General features: G+C 41.8%; 2 protein-coding genes across 8 annotated transcripts in view; one reads left to right on the top strand and one right to left on the bottom strand.

Moving 5' to 3' along the window:
* Positions 1–21,820, top strand: part of LOC101159527 (echinoderm microtubule-associated protein-like 6) — a 62,287-nt gene extending 40,467 nt beyond the window's left edge. The window contains exons 21-43 of the mRNA XM_023963296.1: positions 1,281–1,392; positions 1,638–1,765; positions 3,842–3,983; positions 4,541–4,693; positions 5,716–5,847; positions 6,861–6,949; positions 7,450–7,626; positions 7,926–8,160; positions 9,664–9,790; positions 12,498–12,576; positions 12,655–12,784; positions 12,864–12,962; positions 14,069–14,242; positions 14,360–14,568; positions 16,340–16,497; positions 16,622–16,736; positions 16,809–16,997; positions 17,216–17,388; positions 17,836–17,998; positions 18,616–18,719; positions 18,812–18,965; positions 20,089–20,189; positions 20,274–21,820. Of these exons, the coding sequence (XP_023819064.1) occupies positions 1,281–1,392; positions 1,638–1,765; positions 3,842–3,983; positions 4,541–4,693; positions 5,716–5,847; positions 6,861–6,949; positions 7,450–7,626; positions 7,926–8,160; positions 9,664–9,790; positions 12,498–12,576; positions 12,655–12,784; positions 12,864–12,962; positions 14,069–14,242; positions 14,360–14,568; positions 16,340–16,497; positions 16,622–16,736; positions 16,809–16,997; positions 17,216–17,388; positions 17,836–17,998; positions 18,616–18,719; positions 18,812–18,965; positions 20,089–20,189; positions 20,274–20,298 (3,168 nt within the window). The 3' untranslated portion in view covers positions 20,299–21,820. The remainder of the gene's footprint in view (positions 1–1,280; positions 1,393–1,637; positions 1,766–3,841; positions 3,984–4,540; positions 4,694–5,715; positions 5,848–6,860; positions 6,950–7,449; positions 7,627–7,925; positions 8,161–9,663; positions 9,791–12,497; positions 12,577–12,654; positions 12,785–12,863; positions 12,963–14,068; positions 14,243–14,359; positions 14,569–16,339; positions 16,498–16,621; positions 16,737–16,808; positions 16,998–17,215; positions 17,389–17,835; positions 17,999–18,615; positions 18,720–18,811; positions 18,966–20,088; positions 20,190–20,273) is intronic.
* Positions 21,821–22,751: 931 nt separating this feature from the next.
* The window catches only part of LOC101163104 (reticulon-4), a 28,284-nt gene continuing 27,003 nt past the window's right edge, over positions 22,752–24,032 (bottom strand). For all 7 annotated transcript variants that reach the window (XM_020709330.2, XM_020709331.2, XM_020709332.2 and 4 more), the window contains 2 exons: positions 23,848–23,906; positions 22,752–23,762 (listed from right to left, as the gene is read on the bottom strand). In XM_020709330.2, the coding sequence (XP_020564989.1) occupies positions 23,720–23,762; positions 23,848–23,906 (102 nt within the window). In that variant the 3' untranslated portion in view covers positions 22,752–23,719. The remainder of the gene's footprint in view (positions 23,763–23,847; positions 23,907–24,032) is intronic.

Below are 24,032 nucleotides of genomic sequence, written 5' to 3'. Positions count from 1 at the left end.
CAAGGAGCAGCGACGACCAGGCCCCCCCCACCCCCTAAGTCACGGAGTTAGCTATGGGAGACCAGAGAGACCGAATTCTTTCGAAGTTACTTGAACTTTGGGCTGACATTTTTTCCAAGCTGATATGATCAAGCAGCAGATTTCTGTGTTGACTTAAATTTATATTTTTTTTGCTTTTCCAATTTATTAAAATAGTTTTTTTAGCAATGCAAAGAGTTATGAAAATGATAGATGCTAATCCTCCTTCTACATCGATGGCACTCATGTCACCAAGCACACAAAGTAACGGTGAAGCTGTGATTGAAACCTTAAGCCAGACTGATAGATCGGCACATACCTGCCGCCAGAGAGCCTGGACAGGCGTGCAGAACCATAGTGCATGCATGTAATTGTCGGGTAGATTACTGTCACAGTGCTGACAAATGTCTGAGTTACTGAGACCCATCTTGAACATCCTCTGTCCAGTGTAGTAAATTCTGTGAAGAGTTTTGAAATGGATTAGCTGCAGATTTGGACTTTTTGTCATTTTAAAGGTGTTTAGACAAAGTTCTGACCAAAAACTTTCATCTGTGCTGATGCTTAAATCCGCATCCCATTTTGTTGTCGGAAGTGAAATATTGTTATCTAAATTGCATAAAAGTTTGTATATTTTGGAGAGAGTTTTATTCATTGAGAAATTGATCAGAGTGGTAACTACATCTGGTAGCTTTAAATCGTTGTCTCTGTATTTAAACTTTTTAGTAATAATTGATTTAAGTTGCTGATATTCCAAGAAGTTATATATTCCATGTTTGTCTTGAAGTTCCTGGGGAGTTATGAATCTTCTATCAATAATTATGTGCTCTAGTTGTTTTATGCCCCCTGCTTGCCAAGCTGGGAAGTGGATAATTTTTTTGTTTATGAGGATGTCTGGGTTGTTCCAGATGGGTGTCATTTTGCACGGTTGAATTGATGATTTTGATATTTTGATTGTGTGCCCTCTTTTAACAGAAACGTCTGGTCCATACAGTAAACACTAAAGTGTGATGTTGCCAGGTTGCTGGCCTCTAATGAGCCAGGGAGTGCCATTATTTCAATACCTAAAACAAAGAAGCCACCTTTGAACACACAACATATTTACATTTTAATACTTTCTATGTGTAGTTTAAAGCTATTTTAGATGGTTGTTGATTATTTTAGATGATTTAGATTGATTGTTGTGTGCTTTGACCTTTAGACTATTTTCTACCAACAGCTACTCCTAGATCTAGATATTGTTAAACCTTTCTGTTTGGTTTTAGGGATTCGTTACAGGTGGGAAGGACGGTGTGGTGGCACTGTGGGACGACATGTTTGACCGCTGTTTGAAGACCTACGCCATCAAGAGAGCAGCGCTTTCCCCAGCCTCTAAAGGTTCACAGAGCTTTTTTGATGTTTGACTTTTTTCCTGTAAGGTTACATTATTGGTCAAAGTAAACAGGGCAATCATTCTGAGACATGACATTGTACCCCCGTTCAAAAGTACATTCTCTGATAAAGTGCACAACTATCGGATCTCTATTTAGGAAACTACTCAATTTGACCAAAACTTGTGGTACAATGACTCTCGAAAACACATTACATCTTAGCTGTGTGTGTGCATGTGTGTGTTTGAGCAGGCCTGCTACTGGAGGACAACCCATCCATCAGGGCCATCACTCTGGGTCACGGTCACATCCTGGTAGGAACCAAAAATGGAGAGGTTCTAGAAATTGACAAGACTGGACCAATGACCTTGCTCGTGCAGGTAGGAAAAAAATCAATTTGTTGATATTTTCAAGCCTGTTGACCATTGACTGTATGTGAGAACTGGATTGAGTGACCCCTCCCCCCGTGGGGTCCCAAACAGGAAGTACCTGCTGGCTCCAAGAAACAAAATCCCATAAACTTCTACAGAGAAATAAACAGCTGTTACTCCAGTGCTTCTCAAATAGTGGGGCGCGCCCCCCTATGCGATGCCAGGGGGAGCACGCAGTAGTAGCAGTTTTAGGCACAGGTAATATGGCCATTGCCCGGGGCGCAAATTTAACGGGGGGCGGTTGTGACAGCGGCTCAGTGCTTGGAAAAAAATCCGCGCCACTATTGGTTTCCGATCATCTGTTCTATCACAGAGTTTGTAACAGCCTGAAACTGTGAACTGCCATCCCTGCAGCTGCTCCTGTGTCCTGGGGAGGGGTAGAGGGCTGATGCTGCAAGGTGGAACGGCGCACACGGAGCGCTGCCCACCAGGATCATCCCGTGCCTTTAGATTACTCAGCTAATGCTAATGATGTTATTCTTTATTGACCGTTGTTGACATTTTGATGACGAGTCTTTATTTTCCATAAATGTATTCTTTGTCTGCCTGTGGTTTAGTTGGTGTCAGTATTTGACATAAAGACAGCAGGTTATGCAGTAAAACTGCTGAACTTTATGAGATCATAAATAAATAATCCATCATTTTGAAAAAAAAATCAGCACACTGTTTTTTACCTATTTCTTCAAACTAAAAACATTAAATACATTGGTACTGCTGTGTTCATGTTTCAGATCAATTTACACTTAATATTATTTATTGATTGAATTATTTTTGTTGCTAGTTTAATTAATAAATGAGAGATTTTTTATATTTACAAATTCAAATTTAATATTTGTTGAAAGTGGATTTATATTGCTTATTTTCTTTTGTTAATGGTAAACCTTGTGCTATCCTAGGCACTTTACCATAGGGAGTTGGGTCATCTAGACCCACTAGACAGTGCTCTGAACCTTTTTTCTTCAATGATTTGTGATCTTCACTGGTGTCCATGGATTACATGAAATCCTCTCCACCTTTATCCACCTTTGTTATTTTAGGGAGAACACGTCAATGCAAGGGTGGGGTCACAAGAGTTAAAAGATACAATTTTAGGTATACTTACACAATTTTTATAGATACTAAACTAATATATTGTCACCGCGGCGAGTGTGTGTGTAGGGGGAGTTGGGGGGGGCGTTAAATATTTTCTTCCTTGTAAAAAAAAAATTGAGAAGCACTGTGTTACTCAATCATTCTATTGGTCAGAAAAACTGTTCATGCTCTGATCCCTTTTTAACATATTCTTGATCATTTTCATATTTTTTATGAGTACACACACTTCGATCGATCGATAGATATACACATTTTTTTATGTGTATACATTTACATAAATATAAACCATGGCCTGGGTGAATACTCGATTCTGATTGCCTGCTGGGTGTGCATTAAAAAAGTAAAAACGCACAGTGATAACCGCACCCCCCAAAAAGAAGTTCCGGTCACATATCCTAAATGTTTTGTATCACTGCGCCGGCTTCTTTAAAACAACCTTTTGCTTCATCATCTGGAAAAAAGCAAGCGGTAAGAGGAGAACTTTCTCTCTGAACTGATGCTTTATTCAACCCATCGGGGCGATCAGCAGATATATATATATATATCCCTTTATACCGCAGAATCATGACTGCAACGTTGGTGCGGCACCTTGTCATGTTACCATGACATAACAAATAGTCCACTTTTTTTGAAAAAAGCAATCGAAATCAGAAAAAAAAGAATTAAGGACTAAAAAATGACTAATATTTTTTTGCTTTTCTAAGTGACCATGGTTTAAGCGGGTTAATGGCCTTCGAAGTATGCATTATTACTTTTTAATGCACTTTGCTTTGCGTCGGTCGGTTCAGGCTTCCACGGCGTGCGTTAAAAAGTGATAATGCACACTTTGTCGGCCATTAACCCTTACAAATAGTATATAAATGTATATGTATATGTATCTCCTCTTGGTCTTTGGTGCAATGTGCTTGAAATTATCTGTGTTTGTGTCTGCAGGGTCACATGGAGGGGGAAGTTTGGGGTCTGGCCCCCCACCCCCTCCTGCCGATCTGTGCCACTGTCAGTGACGATAAAACCCTGAGACTGTGGGAGACTTCCACCAGTCACCGCATGGTGGCCGTCCGCAAGCTGAAAAGAGGTCAGAGAAAGAAGTGGGCCCTTGAGTCTTCTCATTTTGTGAATTAAACAGTCATGTTTTTGTCGCTGTTAAGGACAGGGATCCTCATTCCACTGCCGTCCTGGTGCACAGTTTTGTTACTTTCCCCCTGGATTACTGGAACTCCCTTCTTTTTGGTTTACCACAAAAACCACAAAACTCTGCTGCCAGAATTATTAGTCAAACACCATCCATCCAACATATTACACCAGTTCTGCAGCAGATGTTATGCATATTTCCCCCATAACTTGTCATCCTTGGCCTGTTTTGAAGTACACGTTTTACTGTACATTTTAATGCTTTTTTACTTTCACTATTATGTATGGCGTCCTTGGGTTCTTAGAAAAACAAACAAAAGCCGGACATGTTTGAACCTGAACTTTTAAAGTTTTGTTAAGAGTTTGTACCTAAACTGGACTCCAAACATCATCATATTTTCACTCTTTTCCCTCCTTTACTTGTGACATGCATCATTTTGATACTACTGAATCCCACACTTGGGGTTTTCAAATCCCTGATGGTTGTCTCTTGGTCTGCAGGTGGTCGCTGCTGTGCCTTCTCTCCCGATGGGAAAGTGCTGGCGGTTGGCCTGAGCGACGGTGGCGTGCTGGTGGTGAACGCCGACACTCTTGAAGATCTACTGAGTTTCCATCATCGCCGCGACGCCATTTCTGACCTCCGCTTCACCCCAGGTGCATAAGCATAGATATACACTTCCTCCAAGACAAAATGGCGCCTAGACATCATCAAGCAGAACATAGAGTACACCCTTCCCCATATCGATTGAAAAAAACTTTATTTTAACTGGCAACCATGAAGTTACACACCCAGCCCATCTTCTATGTTTGTCGTTTTAAGATTGAAAGACTTGTACTTTACTAATTAAATTAACAAAACACAAACTAAACCAGTCCTCAGCAAAGAGTGGATCTGTGTTAAATCACGCAAACTTCATCAACTTCTGTTTCAAACCTTCAAAACAAAGTACACGGTAATTTACAAAAAAGGAGACAATGAGGTTGTAACAGCCCTCACTACATACTTTCTACTTTGGATCGTGATCAAAGATTTATGTAGATTTTACAAGTTGAATGCATTCTCTACAGGAGAGATGGCACGGAGAAGTTGATTGACGAGGTCTACAGCCAATGGCGATGGAGAATACAGTGTGCTTAAAATCAAAACAAAAAAAGGCATGCAACATTACTCTGAACAAAATCAGTGAAACAGCGAGGCTGCAATAGGTGAACCTCAATTTAGTGAACACTGAAGGGAACACTGTATTCAAACAGAAAAATAACAACAACTTCTGCTTAAAGTTGTGTCATTTCCTCTTTTATTCGATGACGTCAGCCGCCATTTGGTCCTTTTCCACTGTTGGGGCATTCACTGATGGATGAATGTGTTTAAGTTGGAACAGAAATAAAGCTTTATGGTAAACAAAGTACATCTGAGTGTCTTTGCTCCATCAGGGTAATGCCAACATAAAGTTTTTCCAACGTTTATCGGCTCACATCTTTTCGTTAGGCTAGAAAAAGTATAGCTCAGTGAGTGTACTCTGCTTTGATGATTGCAATCACCACTGTGAGGCCTCAAAAATGAAAAGAAAAGAATACGTTATTGTCTTGAGTCACAAATGAGGAGCATTTATAGTGATTTCAGGCAAAAGTAGAGCTTTATTTTCTGTTGTTATCGGTGTAAATTGTGTGTTTAGATTCAGGTAAATACCTGGCGGTGGCGTCACATGACACCTTTGTGGACATCTACAACGTGCTGACCACCAAGAGGGTGGGGATCTGCAAAGGAGCGTCTAGTTACATCACGCACATCGACTGGGACACCCGAGGTAATACGGCGCCCCCTGTGGGTTTGCTCTTTCATTTTGACCTGAGATGTGGCATACATCACTATGGGAGCATAGAGCTTTCAGTTTACAAACCTCAGCTTCACCTGTGTCAGGCAGATGAGTCTGTTGCTCCAGCTTTTACGACATTTGACAAAAAAGATTGGAATTTAACCCAAAAAAGGCTTGCAGAGCATTAAACTGGATTTGAATATGAGGTACTGATCTTAATTTTTTTGTCGTGTTACTCATCAAACACCAGGATGTCTTAAGACCAAAACCTGGCCATAAATCGTTTTTCAATTGCAAGCTAATGTGTATAAATGGATAATAAAAAGAAATCCAGATTGAACAAGAGATGGCCTTTTAAAAAAAACATTTCGATATCGTCACACTGAGTGGTTTAAACATTTACACACTTGATTTAACTTGCTATTTAATTTTGACACCATTAGGTGTAACTATTACTGGCAATCAGTTTGATGTAAAGGCGGTCCCTAATAGTCTTAAATGAATTTTCACTTAATTTGCAGATCCATTGGACATATTATCATATAGATTATGATATCACGTATACAGAATTCAGAAAAATGTGATAAATATTTTAAATTATTTCTGACTTAAGTGCCGAGCAGAGGATTGTAGAGTAAGAATTAAATGTATAGAGATTTTTCTAATTTTTACAAAGCGACAAGAAACACTAATCTTTTAATTTTAATTATTTAGAAATTATAATTCACTGATAAACAGAGAAATTTGCATACGAAGCATCATTTTACATGAACACAGACTTCAGGGGGTGTGTCCTCTCAGCAGGAGCTGATAAAAAAACTTTCTGTGTAACTTTACTTAGGCAGCGGTTAAGAAACTCAATAAAAAAAATCCTGAAATGAACATTAAACATCATAATCATGGGGTGCTGAGAAAATTACTGTTTACAAATAAAAATATGTGGCCTTTCAAAATACTGTCTGCTTATTTTTATGTTCACCTGAGAAATGGTTTTTGTGCTACAGGTAAACTTCTTCAGGTAAACACAGGAGCCAAGGAGCTGCTGTTCTTTGAAGCTCCCAGAGGAAGAAAACAAACCATCAAAAACTCGGAGGTGTGTCTGTCTTGTCTGAGTTCAACCATTAAAAGTTTGATTGTTGCAACTCTTTAATGGTCCAATGATGAAGACTGTTAAGCAACCAATGCCTCTAAAAAAAACAAAATCAACTAAATGTCATCTGCATAAAGATGATAGAAGATATCTGTCCCAAAAGAAGAGTACACAGTAAGATAAAACAGGATGGGTCCTGTTACTGAGCCCTGTGGTATCCCAAACGCCAGATGTGCTGTTTAAAAAACAATATTTGCGAAGATAACAAAATTACAGCAGAAGTACTTCTGCAACCACAATCTCAATTTAAGTTCTGATCAAATCAGTTTCAAAAAAAATGTTTCTGTGGAAATGCATCTGATTCTTTTTTTTCCTTAAAACTCCTCAGTTCTTCTGATATAATTAAAAAAAGATTTCAGGAAAAAAATGGATATTTTTGAGATGTGTGAGATCATTGTTGTTCTGTATGAATGTATTGTGTTATTGTGTCTGTCTGTACGTAGCTGGAGCGGATCAGCTGGTCCACCTGGACGTGTGTTCTGGGGTCCAGCTGTGAGGGAATCTGGCCGACACACAGTGACATCACCGACATCAACGCAACGTCTCTGACCGCTGATCGGACGCTGCTCGCCACTGGAGACGACTTCGGCTTCCTCAAACTGTTCAGCTACCCCGTCAGAGTACGAAACTCTAACCACTTTGTCATTTATGAGACATTAATTACCATCACTTGCTCAGGTGTTTCTGATCACATCTATGGTCTGAACTCTTTGAGCAAATCAAGCAAAACAACATCTTTTGGGAGTTAGTAGTTCAGCATGGTGGGGGAAGATTGATGATGTGGACTCAGAGAACTAGAAAAGAGTAAATTCAAATTCAAATTCAACTTTATTTATATAGCGCTTTTCATGCTTCATAGCATCTCAAAGTGCTTCCCAAGTAAACGTGTGTCTTAAGAATGTTCTTTTTGTCTTCTCAGGGTCAGTTTGCCCGTTTTAAACGATACGTGGGCCACTGCGCTCAGGTCACTAACGTGCGCTGGGCTCACGACGACTCTATGCTGTTGACGGTGGGCGGAGCCGACACGGCCCTGATGATCTGGAAGAGGGAAAGAGGAGGCGGAGTCAACCCAGAGCGGGAAGGAGCTGTGTTTCGAGACAACCAGCCGCTGGTGGACAGCGAGGAGTCTGATGATGACACGGAGGAAGATGGAGGTTAGTCCTTTCTGTTTTTTTTACTCTGTACTTTTAATGAATTAACAACAACATTTGGGTATACCTGATCAAACCTAAAGCACACGTTTATTTTAATCATTTCTTAAATCTAACCTAAAGTTTGCCTTTAAAAAGGTGGATCAAAAACTTCTAGTTTTAAATGACAAACTGATACACTTAAATTTTAGTTTATAAAATTATATAAAAAAATATCAAATAAAAACTATTTTATACTTGTTTTTTATAATTAAAATGTCATGATGGTTATCATATTGGAGTTACACTTTTATCCATCCATGTTTTCTTCTTTTAAGGTTTTTCTACATTTTGCAAGTGTTTGAAATGAATGAACAGAAATTCATGCTTTGTATATCTTAGGCAGAAAGTCTCTGAAAATATTCATCATGTTCTTATTATAACAATAAAGTCTCCTGTTGTAGAACATTTCATAGCTGTATTATGTTTTCTAAAATAAGCAACATTTCCATTAGCCACTTGCATTTATATAAAGCTGATGTCTTTTCTTTTCCGGTTTTAGACATTTTCTGAGACTGAACACTTAATTAGTCTGATTGCAACAGAGAAGTTGGCACATGAGTACAAAGAAAACAAAAGGGTGTTTAAGTTTTTTTTCTTGCTTCCCTGAAGAATAGTTTCTAATCTAGAAATTTGGGTTGACAGCATTTTTACATTTTTGACAGTGAATCATCCATTCATCTACTAATGAAGTCTAAACTGCCTGTGAAAGCTGAGAGAAACATTTTTCAGTCCTGTCTGGATTAGAGAATCTTTGTCCAAGCAGTAGTTGGTTTTTGAAAAGTCCTATCAGCTGGTAATAACTATAAAAAGCTTTCTTGTTGTCATGGTTACACATTATGAGAAGTACCGAAAAATATCAAAGCACATTACTCTGCGTTCATCCTCATCTTCTTTTGCATTTGGGCTTTTGTTTGTTCAGGTTGACACAGCTTCCAGCCTTTTTTCAGATGAGCCAGTGTCAGTTTCTGTTGTTCCCCATCTACCTACCCCCTGTCATAGCTCCTGGTTGGGGGTGGAGCCTATAATCTCTTCTGGCTTTACTCCTCCAGAGTAGCTAAATGTGGGAATCCTTTTATCTTTCTTGCAGCCATTTTCTTTAATCTCCCAAATTCGGTTTTGGCTTAATTTATAACAACCTGCACTAAACATTCCTATTCACCCATAACCGTGAATGTACTGTATCTGGAGTTGAATCAGAAAATTGATACTGTGTTTAAGTAAGCTTTATTATCTTTACTTTTCCCAGTTTTCCTTTTTTTTTTTTAAGTATTTTTAATGAGCCGGTTGATAAATTGGGGCTTGTCCGGGATGCGAAGAAGCCGACTCTGACTTCTCAAGGACAAGGATTATAGGAAAATAAAGTTTCCTTTTGAGTTCCCAACAGTTTTAGATGCGTGGCACTCTTGTGTGGTCATAATGCTAAGTCATAGGCCAAAGAAAGCTGATGGGATTCTGCGTTTACAGGGTACGACAGCGATGTTGCCCGAGAAAAGATCGTAGACTACGTCACCAAGATGAGCACCACCAGCATGAGAGAGATGAGGGGGAACAAACCCCACCAACAGCAGAAGGAGATGAATGCTGAGGAGAGGTATGCACATGCAGATGGAAAACATGGAACAAGTCTTATGCACAGACAGGAACTCATATTTTTGTCTTTACCAACATCTCGCGTTTTACGTCTCTGTATTTTCACTAACTATTCTTCACCTATTTCCAGCATTTTTTTTAGCTTTTGTTTTGTTTTTGTTTTGTGTTTTTCACTTTAGACATAGACATAGCATTTACACAATCTGCAAAATGATGTTTAAATCACACAGAACCCCTCGAATGTAATTGTTGTCTTACAGCACATTCTGAGATATTTTCGTGTTTTTGTTACAAAATCAACATTGTTTTTTTTTTTGGTAAACCTAAATCTAGTTTAGTAAGAGCTGCAGACAACCAACAGTAAACTATTCTTTCTTGTTAACCAAATTACAAGTGTAGGCATTGCAAAAATGAAATTAAGAATGGTATGTACGTGCTTCATGCGGACAGTATACTTAAGACCAAAAACAAACAATTGGAAGGAAAAAACCTCCCCTAGCCTGTGACACCAATTTTTCAAAACTGTAAACAAACCCCTTAGCCTGTTACACGGAATGACCAGATGTGCAAGAGTTTCAGATACCCCACAAAAATCACACTTGTTATTCTAGTTATAAATGGACCTATGAGGTGTATGAAATAAAGGTATGTGGCCTCACAGTGAATGTTCTAATTGTTTGATAGATTTTGTGTTGGGCGCCATCAAGTGGTAGGGGTGCGGCCTTCCAACAAGCTCACTCCTAAGTGGAAAGAGTGGTTGCCATAGAAACGCTGACTCAGACCCACTTTGAACAATTACTGCTTACTGACGTATGTCTCCAACATGGCGATGTCCGTATCACATAAAAATGGTGACTGAATTGAGTTTGTTACGTTATAGCCCGAAGTACGCCATTTTCTTTGGGTGACGTCACATTCACTCAGTCCAGTTCTCATATACAATCAGTGGTTCTTTCAAATGTGGAAGAATGTAAAATGGCGTCCTTTTGGTGTCATGGAGCTGCAGATGCTGCAGTCACGTTCTCACAACCTTTGTGTTTGTGAGATTTCCGGGTGAGTCTTTTAAAGTTCTGCACCTCGGTTCTGTCCCTCTGGTGTACTTTTAATTCAGGCAAAACAGCACAGGAAATCTGAATTATAAAAGTATTTTGAAAAAAAGGTATTTCGTCAGCCACCAATTGTGCAAGCAAAACATTAATTTTTAAAGATTTTATTATAAATTATGCTGGGAAATATGTATTTGGTCATAACAAAAGTACAATTCAATACTTTGTTATATTCCCCTTTGTTGGCAATGACAGGAGTGAAATGTTTTCTGTAAGTCTTCACAGACTGCTGGTGGTATTTTGGCCCATTCCTCCATACAGATCTCCTCTAGAGCAGTGATGTTTTGGGGCTGTTGCTGCAGAATTTCAACTCCTTCTAAAGATTTTCTACAGGGTATAGATCTGGAGACTGGCTAGATCACTCCTGGACCTTGAAATGCTTCTTATAAAGCCACTCCTCTGTTACCTGATCAGTGTGTTTGGGATCGTGGTCTTGCTGAAGATCCCAGTCATGTTTCATCTTCAATGCCTTTGATGATGGAAAGAGATTTTTACTCAAAATCTGACGATACATGGCCCACGCGGGCGGATCAGTCAATCTGGTCCCTTTGCTGAAAAACAGACCCAAAGCATGATGTCTCCACCCCCATGCTTTACAGTAGGTATGGTGTTCTTTGGATGCAACTTAGCATTCTTTCTGCTCCAAACATGACGAGTAGAGCTCTTACCAAAAAGTTCTATTTTGGTTTCATTGGACCATAGGACATTCTCCCTATCCTCTTCTGGATCATCCAAATGCTCTTTAGTAACATTTAGACGGGCCTGTACATGTACTGGCTTTAGCAGGGGGACACGTCTGCCACTGGAGGATTTGAGTCCCTGGTGGCGTAGTGTGTTATGGTATCCTTTGTTACTTTGGTACCAGCTCTCTTCAAGTCATTCACTAGATCCCCCCGTGTGGCTCTGGGATTTTTACTCTCTGTTCTTGTGATCATTTTGACACCACAGGGTGAGATCTTGCTGGAAGCCCCAGATGGAGGGAGATTCAGTGGTCTTGTATGTCTTCTATTTCCTAATAATTGCTCCCACAGTTGATTTCTTCACACCAACCTGCTAACCTATTGCAGATTCAGTCTTCCCAGTCTGGTGTAGGTCAACAATTTGTTTTCTGGTGTCCTTAGACAGCTCTTTGGTCTCTGCCATAGTGGAGTTTGGAGTGTGACTGTTTGAGGTTGTGGACAGGTGTCTTTTATATAGAGAACCAGTTCAAACAGGAGCCATAAATACAGGTAACAAGTGGAGGACAGAGGATCCTCTTACAGAAGAAGTTACAGGTCTGTGAGAGCCAGAAACCTTGCTTGTTCGTTATTGATCAAAAAATTATTTTCCACCATCATTTACAAATAAATTCTTTAAAAATCAGACAATGTAATTTTCTGGATTTCTTATCTCATTTTGTCTCTTATAGTTGAGGTTTACCTATGATGAAAATTACAGGCCTCTCTCGTGTTTTTAAGTTGGTGAGCAATTAGTGGCTGACTAAATATTTTTTTTGCCCCCCAGCTGTTTTTTTATCTGTCTAAAATTAAAAATAATCACATTAGTTCTTTGTGTCTGGATCATTTTATTACTTGAAATATTTGACACGTTTTGGTTTTTCAGGCCTCCTGTGAGCCGAGCAGCCCCACAACCTGAGAAGCTCCAAAAGAACAACGTGACCAAAAAGAAGAGGGTGGTGGAGGTCTGTCTGCCTGTTGTGTTCTTCAACTGTCTCCCCATCTCGTCTTCGTCCCGTTTCATTGTCTTCCTCTGACTGCAGGACCTGGTGCTGGATCATGTGTTTGGTTTCCGGGGCTTCGACTGTCGGAACAACCTGCACTACCTGAACGAAGGATCTGACATCGTCTTCCACACTGCTGCTACTGCCATCGTCCACAGTCTAACCACTGGTAACCAAAACCTTAAAGAGATACAGGAATACTCAAACCTGCAACTCTCCAGATAAAATGATGCATTTGTGTTTTGCAGGAACTCAGAGTTTCTACCTGGAGCACACAGATGACATCCTGTGTCTGACGGTCAACCAGCACCCTAAATTTAAGAACATCATAGCGACGGGACAGATCGGTATGTTCTTTTGTTTCTTAACCCTGTAACCATTCATATCATATTTGATACACACATTTCTGAGACTCTATTTCATTATCATACACGTTCCTTAAAGAAATCCTTATTTTTGCAGGATTCATATGCAAATTTGTGGCTTTCAACGACCATTTCAAGTATTTCTAATGGACTTTTCACGTATCTACCACCGATGTATAACTTTTATATCGCATGTACGGTGCACATATTACGTTGAAATTACGTTTTTGACCAATGGTAAATGTCGTATACTTGCATAGTGCTTTTCTATCATCCTCAAACGCCCAAAGCCACAAACCCATTTACCCTTTCACACACGCATATTCACACAATGATGGTGGCTCCGCTGGCGAACACTGGCGCCAACCCTCCACCAAAGGCAAGGTGGGGTTCAGTGTCTTGCACAAGGACAAGGCGGAAATTGAACCTGCAATCTTCCAATCGGAGGTCGACCTCCCTTCCACTGCACCACAGCTGCCCTAAATCACTAATGAATCATGAATCACTAATAAATTGTATATAAGCAGAGGAATAATCACAAACAGGTCATGTTCTACGTTGATTTACATGTTCTTTGCATGGTTTATTTGTACTTCTTCTGTGAATTTTAATGTGGTTCATTTGTGATTCATCTGTGAAAAATTCATGTAAAGTCCACCACTTTTGTTACTTTTTCCACGTATATTCATTCATGACCAGTTTTCCTCCGTGTAATATGTGCAAAAATGTAGGTAGTGGCTGTGTGACACAGCCTTTGACCCTTGTGCTATCTTAGATGACACCACCCTCACATTGACGTGTTCTCCCTACCATGACAAAGGTGGATAAAGGTGGAAAGATTTCATGTAATCCATGGACACCAGTGAAGATCACAAATCATTGAAGAAAAAAGGTTCAGAGCACTGTCTAGTGGGTCTAGATGACCCCACTCCCAATGTTAAAGTGCCTAGGATAGCACAAGGGTTACAGGGATTATCCATAGAAGCTGATAGGACAGTTGATGGATAAATGGCCCTCAAAAATTCTTTTGTTGTCCTTTGTGTGAAGTTTCTCCATGAAAATCTAAAGTAGAGCTCATCTTCATGCAGGGACGACTCCCTCTATCCATGTGTGGGACGCCATGAGCAAGCAGACCCTGTCTATCCTCCGCTGTCCGCACGCCAAAGCTGTTGGCTACGTAAACTTCAGCGCCACAGGGAAGCTGCTGCTGTCAGTTGGAGTGGACCCCGAACACACCATCAACGTGTGGCGTTGGCAGGAGGGTCAGCCTGATGTTGATGCTGATGTTTACATGTGTGACGCTGTCTTTTTAAGGAAACGGACAGCATTCGGATGTGTTGGGGTCTAAACATCTGTGACTAAGGAGATTTTCTCTGCAGGATCCAAAGTTTGCAGCAGAGCGGGACACCCAGACCGGATCTTTGTGGTGGAATTTCGGCCGGATTCGGACTCTCAGTTTGTGTCTGTGGGAATCAAACACGTAAAGTTTTGGACGTTGGCTGGTGGAGCACTAATGCACAAGAAGGGTGTGGTGGGCACAGTGGAAGACGGCAGGATGCAGACCATGCTGTCCATCGCCTATGGAGCCGTGAGTCCACAGAAACTTTTCAGATTTTCCACTAACTGGATTTGTAAAAGCAATCCATTCATTCATATTGATCTTTACTCACAAAACACAAAATGGATTCCAGGAAAAGATTAATTTTGCTGTTGGACAAAAAAGTGATTTTCTATATATATATATATATATATATATATATATATATATATATTTTTTTTTTGAGTTTAGTTACGGTATTTAAAAAAACTTATTCTAAATAATTATAGTGTGATTGTTTTTGGAATGAAAATTTAAAAAATGAGTGAATATGTAAGAGAATCAGATTTAATCTGAAGTAGTTTGGGAGCCTGGCAAAGGCAGGAATTATCATTTCCATAAGGAGAGCTCTTGAAAATGGGATTGAAAGATTTTATATTGAAGTATGGTCATCGGTCCTGACCCTGTGAAGAGACCCCAGCCCAGAGCCCAGACGCTTACGGTGGTTGAGGCCAGACTGCGCCAAATCGAAGAGCCAGGAGAACGGGGTAGAGGTGGGCTGGCAAAATGTCTGGGATGTAGAGAAACAAATTTTAATAAATTTAAAGGCAGGAATTTGATTGGGATTGGCTGTGAGGAAAGTGAGAACATAAGGTATTGGCTCAGACTGAAGATCAGAAACCCAGCATAGAATTGAATTTGCACCAAAGCTTCACTTTAAAGTTGCACTTTGCTCATCTTTTGATCTGTTGTAAAAGCGTTCCCAGTGGTGTTTTAACCCTTGTGCTATCCTAGGCACTTTAACATTGGGAGTTGGGTCATCTAGACCCACTAGACAGTCCTCTGAACCTTTTTTCTTCAATGATTTCTGAACCTCACTGGTGTCCATGGATTACATGAAATCTTTCCACCTTTATCCACCTTTATCATGGTAGGGAGAACATGTCAATGTAAGGGTGGGGTCATCTAAGATAGCACAAGGGATAATCATGATGATGCCGTTTTTTGCCAAAATCAATAAAGTTATGATGTATTCTAGAACATAGCAGTAGTTAATTAGAAGTTCGCCTCTGAGTTATGGGTGAGACTATTGGCAGGTTTGGCTGCCCCTTCCCCTGCTCTCCATTTACAGGCTCTCCAGTGCAACAAAAATGCCGAGCAAGACTGGAGCCATCCAGTCGTACAGTTTTGAGCCAGATTCCAGCTCAGACGAAGAAAATAAAGATGTGCACGGATCTAGTTGTCTACAAATAGATGCATCAGAATGGAGTGGTGCAGGGAGCTTGTGGCCGCGCCCAATGTATTTTCTATGTAATAAATAAAATCTTTTTTAAACTGCATGTTTTTCGTCTGCTCCTGATTCATAATCATTTAAATAAAGAAATACTCAGAAATGCTACTTTAAGTTTAATTTATGCATGTCCTCCATCATCAGAAAAACGCCACAAGGACATGTTAAAAACACCAAAAACACTCCTTTCATCAGGGTGGGTCTTTATCAAAGAAATCAGAAAAATAAATAAAATTTGCAGTTGTTGTGGGCCAAATAATTCAAGATTATTTCAGTCCATCTCATTCTAGTAAACCAGATTATCTTGAGTTTATTTTAACAAACAGATTACATTATCACAAATTATGCTAAACTTAGAGAAAAACTACTACCTTCAACATAACTGCACTGAAATGAAGCAAACACTGATTGTTGGCAGCGGCATTTTTTTAAAAGCAAAGATGTCATTTGAGGACAAGGAAGAAGTTGAGTGTCTGTATTGGGGAAGCGGGTCAGATTAACAGTTGGGTTTGGGTCTCCGCTCCATTCTAGAACAACCTGACGTTCACAGGAGCCATCAACGGGGACGTGTACGTGTGGAAGGATCATTACCTGCTGAGGGTGGTGGCAAAGGCTCACACAGGCCCGGTGTTCGCCATGTACACCACCCTGAGAGACGGCCTCATCGTCACCGGAGGAAAAGAGCGGCCGTGAGTGAGGCATCCATAAGTCTGGAGGCCTTGTGACGAACTGCAGCTTCCAGATGTTTCTCTTGTCTAATGGTTGTGGGTTTTTTATCATCAGGGATGTGATGTTTGTGTGTTTGTTCATCAGGACCAAGGAAGGCGGTGCGGTGAAGCTCTGGGACCAGGAGATGAAGCGCTGCCGAGCGTTCCAGCTAGAGACGGGTCAGCAGGTGGAGTGCGTACGATCCGTCTGCAGAAGCAAGGTGAGGCCGCTCATCTTCCTCCTCCACCTTCATGAGGCGTCTCAGTTCACCCACACCTCTTCATCCGTTCAGGGTAAGATCCTGGTAGGGACAAAGGACGGGGAGATCATCGAAGTGGGGGAGAAGAACGCGGCTTCCAATCTGCTCCTGGACAGCCACGCCCCCGGAGGAATCTGGGGTCTGGCTGCTCATCCCGCCAAAGACCTCTGCGTCACCGCCAGCAACGACGCCACCATCAGGCTGTGGGACCTCGCCGACAAGGTATGACGGTGTTGCAGCCTCATCTGCTCCCATCGCCTCTGATCTCTTCCATCAGACCGCAGTCTCTGATGGGATCTGAGGGAGAAGAAAATGCAACTTCAGCTAGTTCCAACTATTTTAGACAGAGAGAAAACAATCTGGTGAACTCAACAACACAACTGTTGAAAGTAAACGAAACGGAAAAACAACAAAACCACCTTTTCTGTTGCTCTGCTCAGAAACTGCTGAACAAAGTGTGTGTTGGTCATCCTGCCCGCTGCGCCAGCTACAGCGCCGATGGAGAAATGCTGGCAGTAGGGATGAAGAACGGCGAGTTTCTCATCCTCCTCGCCAACTCTCTCAAGATGTGGACGAAAAAACGGGATCGAAGCGTCGCCCTTCAGGACATCCGGTAGGAGACGGCTGAGAGGGAAAGCACTGACGTGTCTCGGTTTAACTGAAGTGAAGAAAAATCACCAGGAGGAGTGATGAGAAGGGCGGCACGGCGGGGGAGTGGCTAGCGCCCTTGCCTCCCAGCGAAAAGGCCCTAGTTTGAATCCCGACTGGGACGTCTCTGTGTGGACTTTGAATGTTCTCCTCATGCTTAAGTGGGTTTTCTCTGGACACTCCAGGCCATTCCACTGTCCAAAAACATCCTTCATAGGTTCATTGATGTCTCTATAGTGTCCCTAGCTGTGAATGTGTGTGTGTGGCCTCACAACAGACTGCTGACCTGTAGCTGGGATAGGCGCTGGAGCCTATCCCAGCTACAGGTCAGCAGTCTGTTATGAGCCCAAGGGGGGGTTTTAGGTGGGTGGATGGATGGAGTGACAGTATCCATATCTGGCTTTGTGTGCAGCTTCAGTCCAGACCAGCGGTTGATGGCGGTGGGTTCTGTGGAGAACACGGTGGATGTGTACGACATGAGCGCAGGCCCGAGTTTGACCCGGCTGGTTTACTGCAGCGACATCCCGGCCTTCATCCTGCAGCTGGACTTCTCTGCAGACAGCTCCTACATACAAGTACACAACACACACCGGCATTTCTTCACACACACACACACACACTAAATGCCGCTTTCCTGTCACATGTACTCCTGGGCCTGAAAAATGACTCAGCATTCGCTTAGGTGGGGTTTCAGCACTTTGTGTTGTCAAAGGTTAGATCCATAGTATCAGAATTAAATTACACAGAATCTAGTGCAAATGGATTTACAATTTTATGTGGTAGTAATAATTCACCACCATATTCATTCTATTTCCTAAACTCCTTGTTTGTGTTTTTAATCATTAAAACACAGCGTTCCCTTGTTCTCTCTTGTTTAAAAACTCAAAGTTCAAACCTTCATAGAAAAATATTTCTATAGACTAAAACAAAGATCTGATAGTGATGGAAGACGTGTCGATTTGGAGAGCTGCATGTTTCTGTACAGGAGAATCTGCAGTGAAGAGATTGATTGACAAGGTCTCCAACCAATCAGGAGGCAGTGATTATGTCACACATATGTTTTTCTAATTATTTCTCATATTCATGATCTTAAATCTACCAAACAGAACAGGGTTCACTCTGGTTCTGTGAGGTGTCGGGTCTGCCGGAGGTCACAGTTGTGGCCCACGCTGACAGAGTTCTGTGCGCTCAGGTGTCCACAGGAGCCTACAAGCGGCAGGTGTTTGAGGTTCCTTCAGGGAAGCTGATCAGCGATCAGGGGGCCATTGACAGGATCACCTGGGCCACGTGGACCAGGTAACAGTTTGATCTCTGAGTCCGAGTCATTACTGATCGCGTCTGTTGGTCCAGTTCAGTGCTGTGACTGTGATTTCTGTTTGTGTGCACAGCATTCTGGGAGATGAAGTTTGGGGAATTTGGCCACGTAACGCAGAAAAAACTGATGTGACCTGCGCATGCGTGTCCCACGCCGGCCAGAACATCGTAACCGGAGACGACTTTGGATTGGTCAAACTCTTTGACTTTCCGTGCACAGAGAAGTTTGTACGTTTCTCACCATTGTTGAAACTGCTCGGATATTTGGTAACCTTAAATAATTATATAATAAGATTCTTAAATAAAGAGCACCTCCTTTTTTTTTTTTTTTTTTTTAAATTGCTTTTGCAAAAACCTAGAAAATAATTGTATTTAGGATTAAAACCACAAGAAGGGGAAAATCTCAGCATGAATGTCACTATAAGCTGAAAGGCACCATTACACTAGAGCAGGTCCGCCCAGTCCGGTCCTCTAAAGCTTCCTCCCAGACAGCATCAGCAATTTAGCCTGACACGACGGCCATTACGTCACATTTCATAACACTTGGATTATGTCCAAATTCCCTCTCTAGTCCCTAACATCTAAAAGACTATATAGTGTGGGAGCATCCTGAATTTTAAAATAATAACTCCCTACTTTTATTATGTAACCCTTGTGGTATCCTAGGCACTTTAACATTGGGAGTTGGGTCATCTAGACCCACTAGACAGTGCGCTGAACTTTTTTTCTTCAATGATTTGTGATCTTCACTGGTGTCCATGGATTATATGAAATCTTTCCAGCTTTATCCACCTTTGTCATGGTAGGAATAACACGTCAATGCAAGGGGGGTGGTGTCATCTAAGATAGCACAAGGGTTAAACGCAATGCATTGTGGTCAATATTTGGTGAGCATTGACACACAATAGTTTTTCGCTGAGACTTCTGGGAAATTTCCATGGCTTGGAATCGTAGATCCGACCAAAGTGATCCGATCATCTTCTGATCTGTTGTTAAAGCGTTCCCAGTGGTCTTTTCATTAGGATTATGCTGGTTTTAGCCAAAATCCACAAACCTGTGTTCTTCTCTAGGACGTTGTTTCTGCAGAGCGGCAGTAGTTTATTAGAAATTCACCTCTGAGTTTTTTTCGCACAGCGGTTTGAATAAAGAAATACTCACAAAGGGAATTTGAAGCTTAATTTTCTTAATATTTGTTCTCCATGAGGAACATGTTAAAAACACCAAAACACGCTTTTCTTTGTGGTGGGTCTGTAAACACCAACTGTGTGTTGGTAGGTCTGCAGTTCAAATCCTAAGCTGACAGTCATCTTACTAAAATTTAAGTGTGATACCAAAGAATTTCTGATTTCAGGCCAAACACAGGCGTTACCTCGGCCACTCGCCTCATGTGACCAACATCCGCTTCTCCCACGATGACAAGTTTGTGATCAGCGCGGGACTCGACGACTGCAGGTACAATCCTTCTCAAGAACGCAAGATCCTCCATGACAAATTGAACTCCATCCAAGTGTGTTTTTTCTCTCCTTTCTTTTCCAGCATGTTTGTGTGGAAATGTCTGTAAACACTGAGACCCGAAGCGCCTTAACAGCACCGCCAAGCGGAATGAGAGTCATCACAAAGAGCCTCCACGGTTTAACAAACACAAACGGCCTGAGAAAATGTTTACAACCCACTCCGGGGGCTTCAACTTTGACAGAGCGGGGAAACTGCAGCGCCCCCCCAGAGGGAAGGGCTGGAGATGACGCGGATCTACCCCTGCACACTCTGACCTTCAAACAGGCCTTCACAGTGGGGCGCCAACACGAGCGCTCACCTCAACACTTTGTGTCTTTACTGTTTACAAATCTGTTCCTTTAGTTTGCTATTCCACAAGCACACAGCGGACCCCACCCATCACACGCAGGCCTCACCGCTATCCAGACGGCGAGAAAGCAAGAGCAGCTCCCTGAACCCTGAAAGGCCTTTCAGGATCATGCGGGGGAAAAAAACAGATATTAAGGACACTTCCCATCCTCTCCTGCTACCATAGCTTTTTAGAAAATTCTCCAGAAGATGCTGTTTTCTACAAATCCAACCAGAATCTGGATTAAACTCCCATTTTCATATTTACTTTTAATAAAATGTAGTTTTAAGATACAAAATATACTTTAAAAAATATATACATATTTTTTTACTATTGGAATTTTATATAGATGTAACTTTTATATTTTGTTTGATTAAAAAAACCCTCTTGAGCTTTCACCTGCAGGTCCAGTTCATGTAACCCTTGTGCTTTAACATTGGGAGTGGGGTCATCTAGACCCACTAGACAGTGCGCTGAACCTTTTTCTTCAATGATATGTGATCTTCACTGGTGTCCATGGATTACATGAAATCCTCTCCACCTTTATCATAGTAAGGATAACACGTCAATGTAAGGGTGGGGTCATCTGGACCCCATAGGATAGCACAAGGGTTCATCTGAAAACCTCTGAAACTCCCGCTTCCCTAGAAAGAATCCAGAAGTTTCACCGGACGACCCGCCAACACTGAAGACGGACTGATCCGGCTGCCTCAGAAAAGTTGATCTGTGTTTGATGAAAACAGCATCTTCATTGACAAAAGAAAAAAAGTTAGCTCTGACTGTTTTAGCTTCATGTTTCCAGAAACTTCCTGAACTGTCGAAAGCAAATCTGCAGCTCCCTCTGCTGGAGAACTGCTGCATCTGATCATCGTCAGACAGAAGTGCCTTTTTGAATCGTTCTCCTCGTTTCCTAATTTACCTCCGAGCTGTGGGGGATTTCATACTCTGTATTTTCAATTGGTTCTTTTATTTGGAAGCCATTCTTGGACTTATGTTGTACTCTGTCTGGTGCTACAAAGAGAGATTGTTCATCTTGGATGAACGGAAAAAAAGAACGTGTTTTGCTTTGCTGCTGCTTTTTGTTTGGAAAAACACCCAAAGCTTTGATGGTAAAAGAATATTTAAAGGAACATATTGGTGTCATTTCTGCCTGATGTGACGTGTGGATGATTTCTGCGATGAATATTAGCTGTTGTGAAACGTGTCCGTTTGTGAAGAATAAATCTGACTCGTCACACACCCGTTTACATCTCTCTGTGGGAAAGAGTTCTGCAGAACTCGTCTGAAGGTGTTGGATGCCAAACGCTCCTACAGGGAACCAAAGGTTGCCATTTGGTAAACTAGGATTGCTTCTTACTTTTTCTGAAGCGCTGAGTTCTACATCTGGATCTCATTCAGATCTGGCATCCATGAGGCTTTACTGTTTTATTTGATCAACAGCTGCTTGATGCATTAACCCTTGTGCTATCTTAGATGACCCCACCCTTCCATTGACGCGTTCTCCCTACCATGACAAAGGTGGATAAAGGTGGAAAGATTTCATGTAATCCATGGACACCAGTGAAGATCACAAATCATTGAAGAAAAAAGGTTAAGTGCCTAGGATAGCACAAGGGTTAAACATCTCATGTTTGATCCATTGGCTTAATACCGTCCTAACTACCAGAGGACACACATTTTGTCTAAACTTTTTTAAAAAGTCCAATCACTACAATTCCCGGAGCCCCACCCCTTCACATTTGGAAAAGCCCTCATGTTTTGGAGGTGATGGCTCATTTACCATGCTGGTGGTCAGGAGGACATGAAAACTGAATTCAGGAGTGAGCTTGTTGGAAGTCCACACCCCGACCACCTGGAAGCAGGCTACACAAAATCTATTAAACGTTTGCAACATTCAACACATACGTTTGAGGCATCTGGTCAGCTTATGACTTGAAATAAAGAAAATCGAGAACATGTTATAAAAAATGTTTTCAGTAAGAATGGTTATTCTGACCAATAGATTGACTGAGTTACTGTTTATTCTATGGGAATTTCTTGGAGCCAGCAGGTACTTCCTGTTTGGAACGTCAACGGGGAGGGGTCACTCTGCCCGGTTCTCATGACCAGTTGATGGTATTTCTTCACGTCAATATTTCTGAACTTGATTGACAGGAACGAGGAGGCGGGGCCGTCTTCGTCTAGAAGCTTTATTGATAACTGTTTACATCTCACAATGCATTCCACAAACACGACTCCCAGCTGGGAGCTTTTCATCGTCACAATTGAAGTATGAAGAAGTTGATCATTCACAATTAAACTTGCATTACAAACAAATGCTTGAAGAGTTTTCCAAAGTCACATGGAGCGGCAGCGTCAAGAAGACGTGGGCTCCACGCGCACGCTTGTTTTCCCTCCGCCTGCTGAAGAATAATACACATGTTCCGATGAAGAGTGTAAACGACGTTCATGTGGTTAATGAGTTTTGTCTGCTGAAAGATTCCTAGATGTTTCTAGCTACAGTTACTCAGAAGCGATGAAGATTTTTAGTACAGCCCCACCCCCCTCCCCCCTCCTCAGACGTGGGGGCACGACCAGATCCCCGAGGAAAACGAGCTCGACGCTTCAGGTACGATCAGAGAAGGAAGAGAAAAAAAAAGAAAAACAAAAATCACGATACAGCTAAAAACATTCCTAGGATAAACGTAGCGAGGAGCTCATCTTCCTCGCTACTGTTCACGAGCGGGAAAAGGAAGAAAAAAAAATCCGGCTGGAGGAGATCCTGACCTCCCACAATGCACTGGGTGGGCAGGGGTTATTCAAGTCTAAAACACCCATCTGGGTGCTGGCACCTCACTGAAAACATCTCAAAGCTTCAAAAAATAAACCGGGGAGACGAACGCCGACGAGCCGAGCTCGCAGTCCGGACCGATCCAGGAAATATACGCACGAAAAAAGGAATTCTGAACTGGAAAAAAATCTGTTTTTATTCGGACAAATACATTAAGAAGGGCCGCGTCCTCGCCAGACCCCTCCCTCCTCCAGCCTTCCTTCATGTCCGACACACCTCCTCTCTCCCTGCCCCCCTCCCTCCCCCCCTCCTTCCATCAAACCATCCCGATCCGAACTTCCAGAATCCAAACTTTGACTTTGCTTTTCTTCACTCCGCTTTGCGTTTCATTCCAGGAACCTTCGCCTGGATCCTGCAAGTTCAAGAAGACCAGAAGAAAATGAGAACACCTGAACGCACCATCTGTCCCACACAGAGCTCACCCCCCCAGAACGTACTTTCCAACGACGTCTTTGACTTGGTTGTTGACCAGAGCCACGTAGTGATCGATCTGAGCCTGGAACGCAAAGATTCAGGATCAAACATGACTCTGCAAAAATCCATTAAGTTCTCAAACATCTTCTTCTTCTGAACGTCCCAATTACAGAGGAAACCTGTTTAGACTCTGTGACGGCTGGAAACT

Source organism: Oryzias latipes, chromosome 15 (genome assembly GCF_002234675.1).
Source record: "Oryzias latipes chromosome 15, ASM223467v1".
Classification (NCBI taxonomy): domain Eukaryota; kingdom Metazoa; phylum Chordata; class Actinopteri; order Beloniformes; family Adrianichthyidae; genus Oryzias; species Oryzias latipes.
The sequence above is the reverse complement of the archived record's forward strand: the minus strand, read 5'-3'. Positions and strand labels throughout refer to the sequence as shown.